Source organism: Heptranchias perlo, chromosome 29 (genome assembly GCF_035084215.1).
Source record: "Heptranchias perlo isolate sHepPer1 chromosome 29, sHepPer1.hap1, whole genome shotgun sequence".
Lineage (NCBI taxonomy): Eukaryota > Metazoa > Chordata > Chondrichthyes > Hexanchiformes > Hexanchidae > Heptranchias > Heptranchias perlo.
Window position 1 is genome coordinate 34394130 of NC_090353.1, and position 18475 is coordinate 34412604.

The following is an 18475-nucleotide window of genomic DNA, read 5'->3' on the forward strand; positions in this document are numbered from 1 at the left end:
TCTCTCCTGCTCCTTTACCTCTCCGTCTCTCTCCTGCTCCTTTACCTCTCCGTCTCTCTCCTGCTCCTTTACCTCTCCGTCTCTCTCCTGCTCCTTTACCTCTCCGCCTCTCTCCTGCTCCTTTACCTCTCTGCCTCTCTCCTGCTCCTTTACCTCTCCGTCTCTCTCCTGCTCCTCCTTTAAGACGGTTGTTATAACCTCCCTCTTTGACCAACCTTTTGGTCACCTATCCTAAATCTCCTTATGTGGCTGGGAGTCTGATTTTGTTTGATAATGTGTCTGTGAAACGCCTTGGGCTGTTTCACTACATTAAAACGCTATGTAAATGCAAGTTGTTGTTGTTTACTTCTCAAAACCCATCTCTTTGATCAAGCTTTCAGTCACCAGATCTAATCTCTCTTTTCCTCCCTTGGCATCAGTTTTCCTCACACCTACCTGAGAAGTGCCGGCAATTCAATGCATTGAACATAGGAAAGAACATAGGAATAGGAGGAGGCCATTCAGCCCCTCGAGCCTATTCCGCTAATCAATTAGATCATGGCTGATCTGTATCTCAACAACATTTACCCATCCTGGTTCCGTAAGCCTTAAAACCCTTGCCTAACAAAAATCTATCAATTTCAGATTTGAAATTTTCAATTGGCCCCCAGCCTCAACAGCTTTTTGGGGAGAGAGTTCCAGATTTCCACTAGCCTTTGTGTGAGGAAGTGCTTCCTGACATCACCCCTGAATGACCTAGCTTCAATTTTAAGGTCATGGCCCCTTGTTCTGGACTCCCCCCACCAGAGGAAATAGTTCACCCTCAGTCTTCTATACTCAGCTGATGAAAGTCTTTGTAGACCAAAATAAAACATCGATAGAAATACCTCAGAGTAGTTCCTGTGTGCGTGATCTAGGACTTTCAGCAAAACGTCCATCTGGTAAGAATCACAATCTGCGTTCCCCTCTCTTGTTCCTTTGAAGATCTTCGTAAAAGACCCCTGACCCAGACTTTCACCCTGTTGCGAATGAAGCAAAGTCTAACCATTAATTCAATATGGCTTCCATCTTCATCTTCATCTTGGCCACTTGACTAATTGCAGCTCACTACGTGTCCGGTTACACAGTCTCATTACAATGGCAGTGGGGCCTTCCAGGCAGTGCCATTTATATGGCCGCTGATCTTCACCTGCGCATTCCCGGCATCAAACGCAGGTTAGAAATACAGACCGTCTCGTACAGGAGCAGGCCATTCGGCCCTTCTTTCCTGCGGTGAATTCAGGCCCCACTTTTCTGCCGTGTCATTTCCCCTTTTTTTTCTTCCCAAACCCATATACTGTGCGTTAGCTTACTCCATAAGAAATCTCCATGTCCACCTTTATAATGGAAACTGTAACACCGTAACTACACCCTGCTACCAGCAGAACCAACGCCGATGGAACTTGTATTGGAACTATTAAAATAAGGATGGAATGTATAACTTTAGAATATCTACGTGTCCTGGTCCAGATACCCCCCACCCTCTAACCATACATCACCTTAAGACAACACTTGGTTGAGACTCCCATGTATAATGCCATGCGAGTTTCACTAGTAATATGTTCCTAATTTGGCACTAATGGGCAATCTCACTCAGAGGTGGGAAAATTCCGCACTGCTGCAGTAGGGGATGCTGGAGTATATTGTTGAGGCAGAGTCGAGGGAGTTTTACTCTACATCTGGCTGTCCCACGCCTGACCCGGGAGTGCCTGATACTGACATCGAGTGCCAGAAATCGGGAGAGTTCCATTCTCCTGCTCTAACATTCCTCACCTCGATAGACACAGAAATTGAAAAGGAAAAAGATATCCAAGGTTGACATCACCTAGTCCTCCCGTTCTCCGAGTTACAAGTGCACAAGTGCGTGAAATTACAGCAGGAGGTCGGCTGCATTCATTTACCAAATTAATAATTTGACCTCTTTTAATTTACGCCATGAACTTGGAGTCAATTTCAAACTCTCCCTTGTTTGTTCCACTTTCATTGACTCACCCAGATCAGCTCTTCCTTCTTTATTTTGTGGAACATCATCTGATTGACATTCCTCCGCTGCATGGCAGGAGATGTGAGGAGATCTGAAGAGCAGTTACTGCGTATGATAATCAAGTTGGACTTTTCTGGAAGGGAGAGGAAAGGAAAGGCATTGATCGGGGCCGGAGCAATGAGGGAAGAGTCAACAAGGAAGGTTTTTTGACTTCACTGCCTGGACGGTGATCTGGTGGAGCAGTTTTCCCGTTATAGAACCTGTCTGATTTTCATTCAGATCCCCTCTCCCCTCTACCAGCACAGACACGATGGGCCGAATGGCCTCCTTCTGTGCCGTAAATTTTCTATGTTTCTAAGTGTTGATGAAAATCTACCCCCCTGTTGCTTGAACCAGACCTTCACATTCATGGCAAGGATCTAAGAGCTGGACCTCAATGTTCAACATCCAATATCAGTCCAGAAATTCCATATGGAATATGGCTTTGATAAGGTCAATTGGGAAAAACGGTTTCCATTACTCATATACCAGAGGGCATAAGTTTAAGATCATCACCAAAAGATCGAAGAAAGAGGTAAGCAAAAGGTTGTTTCCCCTGGCTGGAGAGTCTAGAACTAGGGGGGCATAGTCGCAGGATAAGGGGTCGGCCGTTTAGGACTGAGATGAGGAGGAATTTCTTCACTCAGAGGGTTGTGAATCTTTGGAATTCTCTACCCCAGAGGGCTGTGGATGCTGAGTCGTTGAGTATATTCAAGGCTGAAATAGATAGATTTTTGGACTCTAGGGGAATCAAGGGATATGGGGATCGGGCGGGGAAGTGGAGTTGAGGTCAAAGATCAGCCATGATCTTATCGAATGGCGGAGTGGGCTCGAGGAGCCATATTCTCTGATTCTGTAATGTCTCTCTCCAGTCCCCACCCCCCCCCCATGGGCCAAATGACCGCTGTCTAGGCTCACCCATGAAGAATGGCCTCTTGGGTGAGATACCAGAGGACTGTCAGTGCCCATGGGGCCGTATTGAGAGTCACTTACTGCCTTAAGCAGAGGATCAGAGGCAACTGGGATAAGACAAGCACTTTACCTTTAGGTCTGGGTGGACAGCAGGTGTTGAGCTGAATGCTGACTCCCTCTGCCACGAGGCCCGTGCTGTGATAATAATTCAGAAGCTCCTTCAGACTCTCAAACTGTCGCTGCACACCAGCGAGAGAATAGTTTTTCTCCTTTACAATCAAGCAGTCCTTGTAATCCTTTCCAAATGGAGTCTGCATCAAAATGAAAGGATATTATCAAATGCACTGAAAATCACACTTGGACCAATTCACGTTCCCTCGCCTACCTTGGCTGCTTTGAGCAGAATACGGTTACAGCTATCCTGGGAAACTCATTTCCCCCTTCCTAGCTCAGGGGCGCTGCGAGGCCTGTCGTAGCGCCCATTCCTCCACCCCCCCCATCTGACTCGGCACCGGCCTCAGGTGGAACGTGGTACCTGGGACCTTCCCGTTCTGCAAGGGTTCTGCTATAAGAATATTCGAATGAAAGTCAAAACCCAATGCAACTGGCAACGTAAGATGGCGACTTACTTCAACGCAAACTGTCAGGAAGTACTTGTTGAACTCCTTAGGGCTGCAACGCAGGATGTAGAGGCCTTTCCTGTTTCCACCCTTCTTCAGTTTATGCACAGCAAATTCAGAGCTGTTAACGAAGAGCAAACAACTTAAAATAAAGGCAAGAGCCTAAAAATGCCACGGACCCTTTCGAAGGGCAGAGGCGGTACTTCTGCTGCTGTGGGGTTTCCAGCACGGCTTTGGTCTGTATTTGGCGCCGCACCGAAAGTAGGACATTTCCGATTGTTCCTGCAGGCATCTTAGTGGACTTTTTTGAGCGAGACTGCCTAGTGTCAGGGATAGACTAAGAATTGGATCTGGATTTTACACGACAGATATGGGTGAGGAAGACCATTGTAACCTATCCATCCAGAAAAACCTATAGTTCTCCCATCACAGCATCCAACTGTGTCATAAGTTATTCCAAAACATTTTTTGTCTCCAGTACCCTATGCGGAAATTCATTGCCCTTTGCAGGAAGAGCTTCCCAAGATCAGTCATAACTTTTCCATTGACTAGTTTGAACCTATTCCCACTGCCAAAGTTAGGCTTTCGTATTAAATTGCTGAAAAAGAGTAATCCTCAATTCTTAGTCTGTGTTGGATTCAAATCCAGGGTCCAAAGGCAGAAGATCAATGTTTTAACCCACTCTGATAGATTGGTCTCCTGTCCAGAATTCACTACACTTGTGTCATGTCCTGCAGATACATCAATAACCTGCATTTATATAGCACCTTTAACACAGTAAAATGTCCCAAGTCACATAAGAAGATATTAGGACAGGTGACCAAATGCTAGGTCAAAGAGATAGGTGCCTTAAAGGAAGAGAAAGAGGTAGAGAGGCAGAGAGATTTAGGGAGGGAATTCCAGAGCTTAGGGCCTAGGTAGCTGAAGGCACGGCCGCCAATGGTGGAGCGGTTAGAGTCGGGGATGTGCATGAGGATTGGAGGAACACCGAGATCTTGGAGGGTTGTAGAGCTGGAGGAGGTTACAGAAATAGGGAGGGGCGAGGCCATGGAGGGATTTGAAAACAAGGATGAGAATTTTAAAATCGAGGCATTGCCGGACCGGGAGCCAATGTAGGTCAGCGAGCACAGGGGTGATGGGTGAGTGGGACTTGGTGCGAGTTAGGATACGGGGCAGCAGAGTTTTGGATGTTTATACATGTTTAGAAGGGATAGCTACTGATGGTGGGAGGAAATATGATGCTACATGGGTAGTGGTAAGCTGTGGAAGTCCAACAATTTACCTCACAGAGTTTCAGCAGAGCTTGATAGCCCGCCTCATGAGTTCCTAATCTTAGCCATCCCATTGCAGGGAAGTGCTAAATGGATGACAGGCATTTCTTAACTAGGAGGGAAAGTAAAAGAAATGTTGGAGGCATTGTCCCTGGAAACCATTGTCATGGTTACCATAGTGTCAACTTGGTGAATAGCACCAACAGAAACCTGGATGTAAGTTATTTGCCTGCCTATTCTTTCAACTGTGGATGATGCAAGGAGACCAGTGGAAGGAAAGCTGAAGAAAATAAGAGTTTAAGGACACTTGGGGCTAGAAATTGGGCCGTGTAGCACCCATTGTTTCGGCGCTATGCGGCCTCCCAAAGTGCCAAGATGACGTCTTGGCTGCGCACGCATGTTTCCAGCGTGATGTGCGCTGGACGCCATCTTGGTATAGGTATTAGCACATGCGCAAATACCGAACGTCGGCAGCATGTAAAGTAAGGAGCAAATGTGCAACGCTGATTTAAAGTGGTAGACACCATTTTGGGACTTAATGCTCAACTCAACGCACAGTCTTAACCCTGACCATCTGAATATGTCTTAGAGTGCCTGGAGGACCAGTGCTATTTAAAGGGACCATGCAGGATTTACAGGTTTGTGGTTGGATTATTGCTTCTGGCTGCTGATGCATTTGTAACTGTTTTTGGAGGTCTCCTAGACTTGAATACTAGGACGTGGGGACATAGCCTGACATTTAGAGCCAGGACGTGCAGAAGTGAAGTTAGGAAACGCTTCTACACGCAAAAGGTGGGAGATGTTTGGAACGCTCTTCCGCCAATGGCAGCTGATGCTAGCTCACTTGTGAATTCTAACTCTGAGATTGATAGATTTCTGTGAACCAAGGGATGTGGGGCTAAGGCAGGTATATGGAGTTAGGGCACAGATCAGCCATGATCTCACTGAATGGCGGAACAGGCTCGAGAGGCTAAATGCCACTGCCACTTGCAGCCTCCCGATAAGCGCCACCCTCTTCTGCAGGAAAGAAGGACGAGTGTCTAGGTGATGTGCCTGTCATGGTTGAATAGCTGCCAGTGTGTGTGTGGTCTGTGAGTTGTGGGTGGGCGGCTTGCAACAGTAGTAATGTGTAAGGGTGAGAGGAAGCATCTGATTGGAAGAGTTGAGTACTGACTGAAAGTGCTTGTTGGTATGTGAGTGATGGGAGGTGTAGTGCATGGAGCAGTGGATGCGGCCAGTGGTGCAGTTGGAAGGAGACGCCACTTGACAGTTGACCTCACTCACCTTGACCACTTGTGTCAAAGCACTGAATTTCTTCCTGCACTGCATCTATGTTCGTGGTGCTGTGCGCCTGGCATTGACTTCGTCCCCCGTTGCCTTCCACTGCCTTTTGGGCATATGTCCGGAGGACCTCTTGCCCCCCCCCCCCACCCCCCCAATCCCCCGCTGCGGATATAGGATGTCCCTCCTTCTGTCCACCTCTTGCACCAAGGCCTCTAGTGCATCAGCAGAGAACCTTGGTGCATGCACTCTCACAGGCCTGGTACCAACTCAGATCGGCAGATTGGTGAGGTCTGGTGTGCAGATTGAAGGAAGTGGGATTTAATAGTGCGCAACGTTTATTCAATGTTTTAACATAACTCATCAGCTTGTCAACATAGGGACGGGACCTACATCTGTTTTTTACTTGTGCGATGTCCGATCTCTGTTCAGACTCCGTGCAGACAGAAGACTGTTATTTTTAGCAAATAACAGGTACCAACTACCTTTAAGAGATTTTAAGGTACATCCTCCCTTTAAGAGATTGGGGCTCCCCCTGGTGGTGGTAAGTGTGCATTTACTTGAATCGATGCGTAAGGCCTGCATTTCAACGCTGCTTGAAGGTGAGTACTGAGGGCAGACGATGTTCTCATCCTGCCTGCACAGGGGCCATTGAGCGCGGGGTAATAGCGGATTGTGCAACCTACGCCCAATAATAGGTCTTATCCAATTTTTTCCCCCCATATAGTTCTAATGGCTCGCCCCCTTCTTAAAGGAGATGGTTCACTCTCATTAGGAGAGTTGTAATGTCCAACCCTTGAACATACGTGATGGGTCCATGGCAATTGTTCTCAAAGTTGTCCAACAGCTTCGGTGGAGCCACCTCTTTGCAGAAATAGTGATGTGCATCGGCAGTCAGTCTATAATACCCATCGATCAGAGCCACAAAGGAGAGGGCCTCTCTTAGAGTGGGAAACTCTGCCTCCTGTAGGGTAGAGGAGTGGGACAACTGTTAGACTGACAGAGGTGAGGTGCCAATCAGAATGAAGTCTTATTCGTATATTGGTTAAAACTTTAATGAAAAGCAACAACATTAAACGGTTTCACTGTATATTTTTCAGTTGAAAACAAAACAAACGCTCAACAGATGTTGTGAATACAAAACCCGAGTCCATCGAAGGCTTGAACAGTGCTCCCATTTCTAGTAATCTCTCTCTGACTTTTTTTTTACACTCCTGGGTATTTATTATTAGAAAAGCTTTCTCTGTCTCCCACGTCTAACTTCTAACCTCTAACCACCATCTGGCCATTATCACGTTGCTGTTTGTGGGACCTTGCTGTGCGCAAATTGTCTGCTGAGTTTCCTACATTACAACAGCGACTACATTTCAAAAGTACTTCATTGGATGTAAAGCACTTTAGGACGTCCTGAGGTCATGAAAGGCGCTGTATAAATGCAAGTCTTTTTTTTTCTTTTACACACTCTTCCTCTTCACTGTATTGAAATGAAGAATCAGCACATCACCTTCCACTCTAACTCAATCTTTCCAATGGCCTCAAAACTGTGAGACCTCTCACTTCCCTTAACCTTCTCCAGTCTACAAGTTTTAAAAACTTGAGCTTTTATGACACCTATGATTCCTCTTCACTTGTCTTCAGCTCTTTTCAGTCTTGCCGGTGACCTACACTCTTCACCTAGGCTTCACAGTTAAACAAACTGAATACAAGATGAATGGCATCAAAACATGATAAATATCTTCATTAGTAATGCTGGTGACAACTGCCACAAATAGACTCAGCCTAAAAGAGCTATTTATATTCTGCTGTTGACCACAACATATGCTCCACTTTTAAAGCATTATTTTTACATCCTGACTAATAAGTGAAACAAAAAAAATAACCTGACCCATGCACGCACAAACCCCACAATCTTTGCCATTTGTCTTGTCGGATTGACAGGGGTGAGCTGTTAATCCTGACTGCTTTGATGAGGAAGGGACAGGGTATGAGTGCTCCTGTGGTCCGAGTTGATGTAATGTTAAGTTGAGATCCTGAAATTTGGATTCTACTCACTCAAAACAATGTCAGAAAATTGACATGGACGACGGAAGTCATTTGTCTTACTTAAGATCATCCATCATTACAGCATCTGTCTCTTAATTGACTCTAGGGGATTTGCCTCCATTACCAAGAAGTCCATTCCAAATGTTGGTCACTCTTTGCATGAAGGGGAACTTCCCGATCAGTGCCAAATTTACTTTTTGCCACTTTAACATGGTTTAATTTGAAGTAGTAGTAATTTAACCCTTTTGGGGGCTAAAAGGGTTAAATTATGAGGACAGGTTGGATAGGTTAGGCTTGTATTCGCTTGAGTATAGAAGATTAAGGGGTGATCTAATTGAGGTGTTTAAGATGATTAAAGGATTTGATAGAGTAGATAGAGAGAAACTATTTCCTCTGGTGGGGGGAGTCCAGAACTAGGGGGCATAACATTAAAATTAGAGCCAGGCCGTTCAGAGGTGATGTCAGGAAGCACTTCTTCACACAAAGGGGAGTGGAAATCTGGAACTCTCTCCCCCAAAAAGCTGTTGAGACTGGGGGTCAATTGAAAATTTCAAAACGGAGATTGATATATTTTTGTTAGGTAAGGGTATTAAGGGTTACTGGACCAAGGCGGGTAGATGGAGTTAAGATACTGATCAGCCATGATCTAATTGAACGGAGGGACAGGCTCGAAGGGCTGAATGGACTCCTCCTGTTCTTATGTTTGTTCCTAGTGTCCTATATTTACATTTTCTATACCATTTACTATTTTCTATACCTCTCTGAGGCCCCCTATCACCACCTTTCAAGGTGAAAGAACTCAAGTTTCTCCAGTCTTATAACTCAATTCTCTAATGCTAGCGATCTGTTTCTCGGCTCTTCTCTGATAATTTCTTTCATTATTGAGTTGGTAGAACTCTCGCCTCTACTTCAGAAGGTTGTGGGTTGAAACCCCACTACAGACTTGAGCACATAATCTGGGCTGACACTTCAATGCAGTACTGAGGGGGAGCAGCATTACTGGAGGTGGAGCCATTCGGATGAGATGTTAAACCGAGGCCCCGTTTGCTTGCTCTGGTGGGTGCAAAAGATCCCATGGCATTATTCGAAGAAGATCAGGGACTTCTCCTGGTGTGCTGGACAGCATTCCAAAAAAACAGATCATGGTCACTTTTCTTATTTGTGCAACCTTGCTGTGCTCAAATTGGTAACCGCATTTACCTGCATAACGAGAGAGTGCACTTCAAAAGTTGCCATTGGCTGTGAAATCCTTTGGGTTGCCCTGGTGACGTGGTAAGGTGCTATATAAATGCGAGTTCTTTCTTTCATTCAGCTTCAACACTCTTGAATTAGGTACAGGGTAGAGCTCCCACTATACTGTCCCATCAGGCACTCCTATATCATGGCTTAGGCACAGAATAAACCTCCCTTCACACTCCCTCAGAAGAGGTTCTCCTCCTCAGTGTCATATTTCCAAGCACCACCCATTGCTCTAGGCTTTCTAAGTGAGGTTGACTTTGTCGGTACATGCCAAATCAATCGCTGTTCAAAACTGAACTGAGACCAACTCAAACTCTTTTTATTTGGGAACCTTACACCTGTTTGCAAGAGCAGTCTTTCATTGAGTTGCTTGGAGTCTATGGCACAGAAACAGGCCATTCAGCCCAACTGGTCTATGCCGGTGTTTATACTCCACACCAGCCTCCTCCCACCCTACTTCATCTCACCCTATCAGCATATCCTTCTATTCCTTTCTCCCTCATGTGTTTATCTAGCTTCCCCTTAAATGTATCTATGCTGTTCACCTCAACTACTCTTTGCGGTAGTGAGTTCCACATTCTAACCACTCTTTGGGTAAAGAAGTTTCGCCTCAATTTCCTACTGGATTTATTAGTGACTATCTTATATTTATGTCCCCTTGTTTTGGACTCCCCCACATCTACCTGGTCTGGATTTGAACCAAGTTTCCAGAGGTGACGGGCAGCATTCTTGGTTCTGTAAGGGAATGTTGCATATTTGCCTAAAGTTTTAAAAAAAGAAATATACAAAGGAGTAAATACTATAAACGAGCACTGAGGTTGTAGAGCTTGCTTCTGAGAAATTATCGACTCCGTCCCCTGATTGGTGACGCTCCGTGCCGGGTATGTAAAAGTTATCTTTTAATTAAAGCTTACCAAAAGCTTGTTGTCTTGTTTGGTAAGTGTAACAATTCGACTTTCTTCCAAGACGTAATCTCGGCTGGCTTGCTTGAGAGTGATGTCTACAATCTCTGGGAAGTCACAAAATGGCTGCCACTGCTGAACAAGAGAGGAAATCAAATAAAGAACACCTTATAGTCCAACAATCACTGATAACTCAGCGAGCAATGAATAGTCTATATTGTACCTTAAGAACTTCCATTCATCGGCTGTGTTCTGACCCTAGGGCAGGTCCTAACTCAAGTCTCGAACACGAGATTCTTGAGGCACTTACTGGGGAAGGGTAGTTGAGGTGGTTTCCCATTACTTTCCTCATGGTTTTTATCTTTGGAGTACCCTCTCCTAGGCGGGCTACAACCAAGGCTGAAGAGCACCCACCTACCCGTATGATGGGTGGGGGGGGGGGGGGGGGGGAGGAATGAGGCCACCCATACCCAGCAGATTTAAGGACTCCAGCTGGATATCAGTCCAATATTCAGCCGACTCTCCACTCACTGGGCTGTCTGGAGTGGGGTCTGAACCCAACCCTACTGACTCAGAGGTGGGAATACTACCACTGAGCCAGTGGTCACTCCCTTCCAGTCACGAGTCCCTCGCTGGATGTTAACCCAGTATTTAGAGACCATAGTCTAGTCTCCACTCGCCGGGGCTGTCTGCAGTGGGGCTCGAACCCTTCACCTTCTGACTCAGTAGTAGGAATGCTACCACTGAGCAAAAGGCTCATTCCCATAGGAACTTATCTATATAAAATATAATTATTCATGAGATGACCTGCACGGACACAAGATTAGGAATCAGAATATAATCCAGATTAAATCCAATTCAGATTTGCCTGTGGATGTTTCAAAGTTCAATTTGAAATTAGTTTTCAGCCTAGAACAAAGTGGGACCTGATCAAACGTAATGAGATTTGGACATACTCAGAGCTGAATGTAGCTTCGTGCTGTTGCATTCTATTCCATTCTCCCCTACTTCGAGCCAGGCACCAAGAGATGGGCCCTAGGCTATTTCTTCCCAGAGCTACCAATGTCACTCCAGTCCACTCCTATGGTGCTTAGCCTTTGACTTTCCCTCCCTCCCTCTCGTGCAGAAGCACTCCAATCTCCACTTGTAGGCTACCCTTGCCAACAAGACTAGGATTGGAAAATTGGAATATAGTGTATTATGAGTAGAAACCTGCACTCTACACTTCAGGGCACTACATGTTGGAGAACCAAGGAGCTGCATTGCCTTCCTACCAAAATCATCACTTTATAGAGTTAAATGTTGCAAGGTGTCAGCTATGGCTCAGTTGATAGAACTTTAACCTCCAAGACAGAGGTTGTGGGTTCAAGTCCCACTCCACATGAGCCATATAATCTAGGCTGTCACTCCAGTGCCAGTACTGTGCAAGTAGTATTGGAGGTGACATCTTTCAGATGAGATCTTAAACGGTGGACGTAAAAGATCCCATGGCACTATTTCGAAGAAGAGTAGGGGAGTTCTCCCTGGTGTCCTGGCCCAATATTTAACATAGGAACAGGAGTAGGCCATTCAGCCCCTCGTGACTGCTCCGCCATTTGATAAGATCATGGCTGATCTGTGATCTAACTCCATATACCCGCCTTTGGCCCATGTCCCTTAAACCTTTGGTTGCCAAAAAGATTCCATCTCAGATTTAAATTTAGCAATTGAGCTAGTGTCAATTGCCGTTTGTGGAAGAGAGTTCCAAACTTCTACCACCCTTTGTGTGTAGAAATGTTTTCTAATCTCGCTCCTGAAAGGTCTAGCTCTAATTTTTAGACTGCGCCCCCTACTCCTAGAATCCCCAACCAGCGGAAATAGTTTCTCTCTATCCACCCTATCCGTTCCCCTTAATATCTTATAAACTTCGATCAGGTCACCCCTTAACCTTCTAAACTCCAGAGAACACAACCCCAAGTAACTCAAGTAACATCACTAAAACAGACTATCTGGTTATCATCACATTGTTGTTTGTGGGATCTTGCTGTGTGCAAATTGGCTGCCGTGTTTCCCTACATTGCAACAGTGACCGCACTTCAAAAGTACTTTACTGTCTGCGCGCACGCTACAAAAAATAAACACAAACCTCGTCCTCTTTTAAACTCCACTGAATTCCATGTTCTCCGGAGACACGGATGAACTTGTGCACTTCCTGCCCTTGGTGGTCCCATGTTGGGTCTTTCACGCGGAAAGTCTCCTTGCTGGACACTGTCTCCAAACTTTCCATGTCCATGAGATATTTCAGCTTCAGGTACCTGAGGTCCGTTTCGCAGTGGCTGATTTTCTTCAGGAACTTGTAGAACTTTCGTCGGATTCGCTTCCTCGTCAGGAAGTTGTGTTGCTGGATCTCACAACGGAGAGTTGCTGGAATGCAGGACTTGTAGCTTTGAATGGAATGAGGATTATTTGATTAGCTAGAGAGTCAGAGGTAAAGGCTGCACTGCACCTCCCGCTGGGAAATAACAGAACGATAAGGCGGCCGACAATGAGCTGAGAACGAATGAGAAAAGGCCAATCGTCCATCCAGCTCAACCAAACCTTTCATTCCTCTTTGAACACATGCTCTGATCACTATGGCAACCGGTATATTGGTGCCTCTCGGGCCGCTTCCATTATAAATGTGTTAAATAGAATCATGGGCTGGATTTTCACGTGCCCAACTCCATCAGGTAGGCAATGGGCTTAATGCGAGCCCAATGGAATCGATTCCAGGCTCGAACAATTTGAGCTGAAAATCTGGCAGCTCCAGCACAGAACCCAGCCGTTGCTGGTAAGTTGAGTGGGGGTGGGGTTCGGGAGGAGATCCCAGGAGAGGGATGCGGAGGTTTGGGCATCGATTTTTGTAGGGTTATTTCTAAAGTTTAACTTACCTGATTTTGAGCGGCCTGACGTGGTCCCTTTAAGGATCACTGAAAAGGCCACTCAATGCAAGTATCAATGGGCAGAGTTGACTCATGTGCAGTGACACCGTAGATACAGTCATGAAGATTTTCTCTAGTTCATAATTCAACAACAACTTGCATTTATACAACGTCTTTAAGGTAGATGAAATGTCCCAATGTGCTTTGTGGGGGCATAAGGATAAAATGGATGGCGAGCCAAAAGGTGGAGATATTAAGAAGGGTGACCAAAAAACTTGGTCAGCCTTACCTGTCAGCAGTGGCTCAGTGGGTAGCACTCTCACCTCTAGGGCAAAAGGTTGCAGGTTCAAGTCCCACTCCAGAGACTTGAGCACTTAATCTGGGCTGACATTCCCAGTGAAGAACTGAGAGAGTGCTGCACTGTCGGAGGTGCCGTCTTTTAGATGAGATGTGAAACTGAGGCCCTGTCCTCCCTCTCAGGTGGATGTAAACGGTCCCATGGCACTATTTGAAGAAGAACAGGGGAGTTCTCCCCAGTGTCCTGGCCCATATTTAATTCTCGACCAACATCATTAGAACAAATGATCTGGTCATTTATCTCATTGTTTATAGGATCTTACCGTGTGCAAATTGGCTGTTGAGTTTCAACACTTCAAAAAAAATAATTTGGGCGCGCCCATTTTTGGGCGTGCGGGGTCACTCCCCGCGCATGAATGGTGAGGCCCAAGGCGCCCCCGATATTGGGCCTCATTTCTACGGAGCTGGCGAGCTGCGGAGAGCAACAGGCTGCTAGTGTTGCAGCGACCCTCGGGTAAGTGAGGGTGACCAGGAAGGGGGGGGGGCGATTGGATGAGGAGGTAGCGGTGGCCGGCGGAGGTGGGGGGGCGCAGTGATCAAAGAGGTGGGTCAAAGAGCCAGAAACAGTGACCAGACAAAACCGTCATGACAGTATTTATAATGTCACTGAGCATGGCAATCAGTCCTTGTACAGCACACTTCCTGCCAGCTGGTTACACTGCGATATTGAAGTGTCTTCGGAGAAGGTCATAGTGATAGAAAGCCCAGTGGGAGAAGGTGGAATCTAATGTGGGGTGGATGGTAAGGGAATCTATGCTGCCATTATCTCACCTGATGTGCTCGCTGATCTGCCGCAGGCTCCACTTCTTCTCCTTCGATATCCTCATTATGTCCAGTACGGCCATTCCAAGACATTCCTCTTGCATCTTCAAGTTCAATGGTACCTTTATGAGCCCACTGACAAAGTCAGCGCGTGACTAAGTAGAAAAAAAAAAGCAATGATTAGCAAACGTTGGTGATAATAATCCCCACTTCCTTGCTCGACAAAACCTCATAAGTTGTTTTTAATAATGTTGAGTTTCCTCTTCGATAAGATCACATTTCCTTATCAACACTTTAATTACGCTCGATCAATCTGAGCTGACTTTGAACCAGGATCATCAGTAAATGAGCAACTATTAAAACACATTAATAGACTTGTATTTTTAGGCGTGTGCTAGGAACAGGAGGAGGCCATTCAGCCCCTCGGGCCTGCACCGCCATTCAATTAAATCATGGCTGATCTTCACCTCAACTCCATTTACCCGCCTTTGCTCCATATCCTTTGACACACTTAACAAACAAAAATCTATATCTCAGTCTTGAAAGCTCCAATTGTCCCCCAGTATCCATTTCCTTCTGGGGGTGGGGGGAATTTCAAATCTCTACCACCCTTTGTGCAAAAAACGACTTCCTGATTTCCCTCTTGAACGGTCTGGCTCTAATTTTACGATTATGTCCCCCTCGTTCTTGATTCCCCAGCCAGAGGAAATATTTCACCGTATCAAATTCTTTTAGCGCCTTTAAACTCCTCGATCAGATCACACCCCCTGCCCCCCTCTCCGAATCTTCTATATTCAAGGGGATACAAGCCAAGTTCATGCAACCTGTCCTCATAATTTAATTTAACCCTCTAAGCCTCAACACTGGATGATCACCTGTCGCATTGCTCACTGCTGGTCTAGGTTCTGCAGCATAGTCATGATGGTCAAACTAGCCCACTCCTTCAAGGGCACTGCTCAGGTGCTTTTTACAGGGAAATTATATAAATAGATCCTAAGGTCAATTAGAAGCTAATTAATTAGCAATTATAGAGACATGGCTGCAGGGTGACCAAGGCTGGGAGCTGAATATCCAAGGGTATTCGATATTTGGGAAGGACAGGCAAAAAGGAAAAGGAGGTGGGGTGGTGTTGTTAGTAAAGGATGAAATCAGAGCAATAGTGAGAAAGGATATTGGCTCAAAGAATCAAGATGTAGAATCAGTCTGGGTGGAGTTAAGAAGCACCAAGGGGCAGAAAACACTGGTGGGAGTTGTCTATAGGCCTCCAAACAGTAGTGGTAATGTAGGGGATGGGATCAAACAGGAAATTAGAGATGCATGTAACAAGGGTACTACAGTGATCATGGGTGACTTTAATCTGCATATAGACTGGCCAAACCAAATTAGCAATAATACTGTGGAGGATGAATTCCTGGAGTGTGTACGAGATGGATTTTTAGACCAGTACGTTGAGGAGTCAACCAGGGAACAGGCTACCCTAGATTGGGTATTGTTCAATGAGAAGGGATAAATTAATAATCTTGCTGTGGGGGGTCCTTTAAGGAAGAGTGACCATAACAAGATAGAATTCTTCATTAAGATGGAAAGTGAAGTAGTCCAAACCGAAACTAGGGTCCTAAATCTAAACAAAGGAAACTTCGAAGGTATGAGGAGTGAGTTGGCTATGATAGATTGGGAAGCTTCATTAAAAGGCATGACGGTGGATAGGCAATGGCTAACATTTAAGGAACGAATGCATGAATTGCAACAATTATACATTCCTTTCTGGCGCAAAAACACAAAAGGAAAAGCAGCCCAACCATGGCTAACAAAAGAAATTAAGGATAGTATTAGGTCCAAAGAGGAGTCATATAAAGTTGCCAGAAAAAGTAGCAAGCCTGAGGATTGGGAGCAGTTTAGAATTCAGCAAAAAAGGACCAAGAGATTGATTAAGAGGGGAAAAATAGAGAATGAGAGTAAACTTGCAAGGAACATAAAAGTGGACTGTAAAAGCTTCTACAAGTACGTAAAAAGAAAAAGATTAGTGAAGACAAATGTACATCCCTTACAGTCAGAAACAGGAGAATTTATAATGGGGAACAGGGAAATGGCAGAGCAATTAAACAAATACTTTGGTCTGTCTTCACGGAAGAGGACACAAATAATTTCCCAGAAATGCTGGGGGACCAAGGGACTAGTGAGAAGGAGGAATTAGTATTCGTAAAAAAATAGTGCTGGAGAAATTAATGGGACTGAAAGCCGATATATCCCCAGGACCTGATAATCTGCATCCCAGAGCACTAAAAGAGGTAGCCATGGAAATAGTGGATGCATTAGTTGTGATCTTCCAAAATTCTACAGATTATGGAACAGCTCCTGCAGGTTGGAGGGTAGCAAATTACACCCCACTATTTAAAAAAGGAGGGAGAGAGAAAACAGGGAACTACAGAGCAGTTAGCCTAACATCAGTAGTAGGGAAAATGCTAGAGTCTATTATAAATGATGTGATAACAGGACATTTAGAAAATATCAACGGGATTAGACAAAGTCAACATGGATTTATGAAAGGGAAGTCATGTTTGACAAATCTACTGGAGTCTTTTGAGGATGTAACTGGTAGAAAAGATAAGGGAGAACCAGTGGATGTGGTTTATTTGGATTTTCAGAAGGCCTTTGATAAAGTCCCACATAAGAGGTTAGTGTGCAAAATTAAAGCACTTGGGATTGGTGGTAATATACTGGCATGGAATGAAAATTGGATAACAGACAGGAAACAGAGAGTGGGAATAAATGGGTCTTTTTCGGGGTGGCAGGCAGTGACTAGTGGGGTACCACAAGGATCAGTGCTTGGGCCCTAGTTATTCACAATATATATCAATGATTTGGATGAGGGAACCAAATGTAATATTTCCAAGTTTGCTGATGACACAATACTAGATGGGATCATGAGTTGAGAGGAGGATGCAGAGGCTTCAAGGCGATTTAGACAAGTTGAGTGAGTGGGCAAATACATGGCAGATGCAGTATAATGTGGATAAATGTGAAATTATCCACTTCGGTAGGAAAAACAGAAAGGCAGAGTATTATTTAAATGGTGATAGATTGGGGAATGTTGATTGACAAAGGGACCTGGGTGTCCTTGTACACCAGTCACTGAAAGCAAACATGCAGGTGCAGCAAGCAGTTAGGAAGGCAAATGGTATGTTGGCCTTCATTGCAAGAGGATTTGAGTACAGGAGCAAGGATGTCTTACTGCAGTTATACAGGGCCTTGGTGGGACCACACCTGGAGTATCGTGTGCAGTTTTGGTCTCCTTACCTAAGAAAGGATATACTTGCCATAGAGGGAGTGCAGCGAAGGTTCACCAGACTGATTCCTGGGATGGCAGGACTGTCATATGAGGAGAGATTGGGTCGACTCGGCCTGTATTCACTCGAGTTTAGAAGAATGAGAGAGGATCTCATTGAAACATATATAATTCTAACAGGGCTAGACAGACTGGATGCATGGAGGACATTTCCCCTGGCTGGGGGGTCCAGAACGAGGGGTCACAGTCTCAGGATATGGGGTAGGACATTTAGGACTGAGATGAGGAGAAACTTCTTCACTCAGAGGGTGGTGAACCTGTGGAATTCTCTACCACAGAAGGCTGTGGAGGCCAAGTCACTGAATATATTTAAGAAGGAGCTAGATAGATTTCTAGACACAAAAGGCATCAAGGGGTATGGGGAGAGAGCAGGAATATGGTATTGAGATAGAGGATCAGCCATGATCATATTGAATGGCGGAGCAGGCTCGAAGGGCCGAATGGCCTACTCCTGCTCCTATTTTCTATGTTTCTATGTAATGTTGTTGTTTGAAGTTTCTCTGGAGTGACAGCTGATTGGCTGCTCCCCTTGTTCACAACCTCTCCTTATTATTTCAAGGTCGGAGAAACAGTCCAAAACAACTTGGTATCTTTCTCTTCTAAGTGTTTTTTTAAGATTGTTCGGTTGTGATTTGTTGATGTTTTATACAAAGTGCAACATCTGTGCATAACAACCACTCTCAAAACTTTTGCACAATTTATTTTTACTCTTACTGCCTCCCCTCATGGCTTGAAGATTCTCCCCCAGAAGTTTATCCTACAGGAAATCTGTAATAGTTATGTCCCCTCCGTTAGATTGTG

At 45.2% G+C, this 18475-nt stretch overlaps 1 protein-coding gene across 2 annotated transcripts in view; it reads right to left on the minus strand.

Annotated features, from left to right (window-relative positions):
• The window catches only part of LOC137299609 (tyrosine-protein kinase JAK2-like), a 78111-nt gene that overhangs the window by 30933 nt on the left and 28703 nt on the right, over window positions 1-18475 (minus strand). The window contains exons 5-12 of one of the 2 annotated variants that reach the window (XM_067968482.1): window positions 14338-14483; window positions 12435-12732; window positions 10322-10441; window positions 6932-7089; window positions 3583-3694; window positions 3084-3264; window positions 2011-2135; window positions 867-998 (exon numbers count right to left, since the gene is read on the minus strand). In XM_067968482.1, the coding sequence (XP_067824583.1) occupies window positions 867-998; window positions 2011-2135; window positions 3084-3264; window positions 3583-3694; window positions 6932-7089; window positions 10322-10441; window positions 12435-12732; window positions 14338-14483 (1272 nt within the window). Of the gene's footprint in view, window positions 1-866; window positions 999-2010; window positions 2136-3083; window positions 3265-3582; window positions 3695-6931; window positions 7090-10321; window positions 10445-12434; window positions 12733-14337; window positions 14484-18475 lie in introns of both variants that reach the window. The other variant, XM_067968480.1, reaches the window with a different exon arrangement.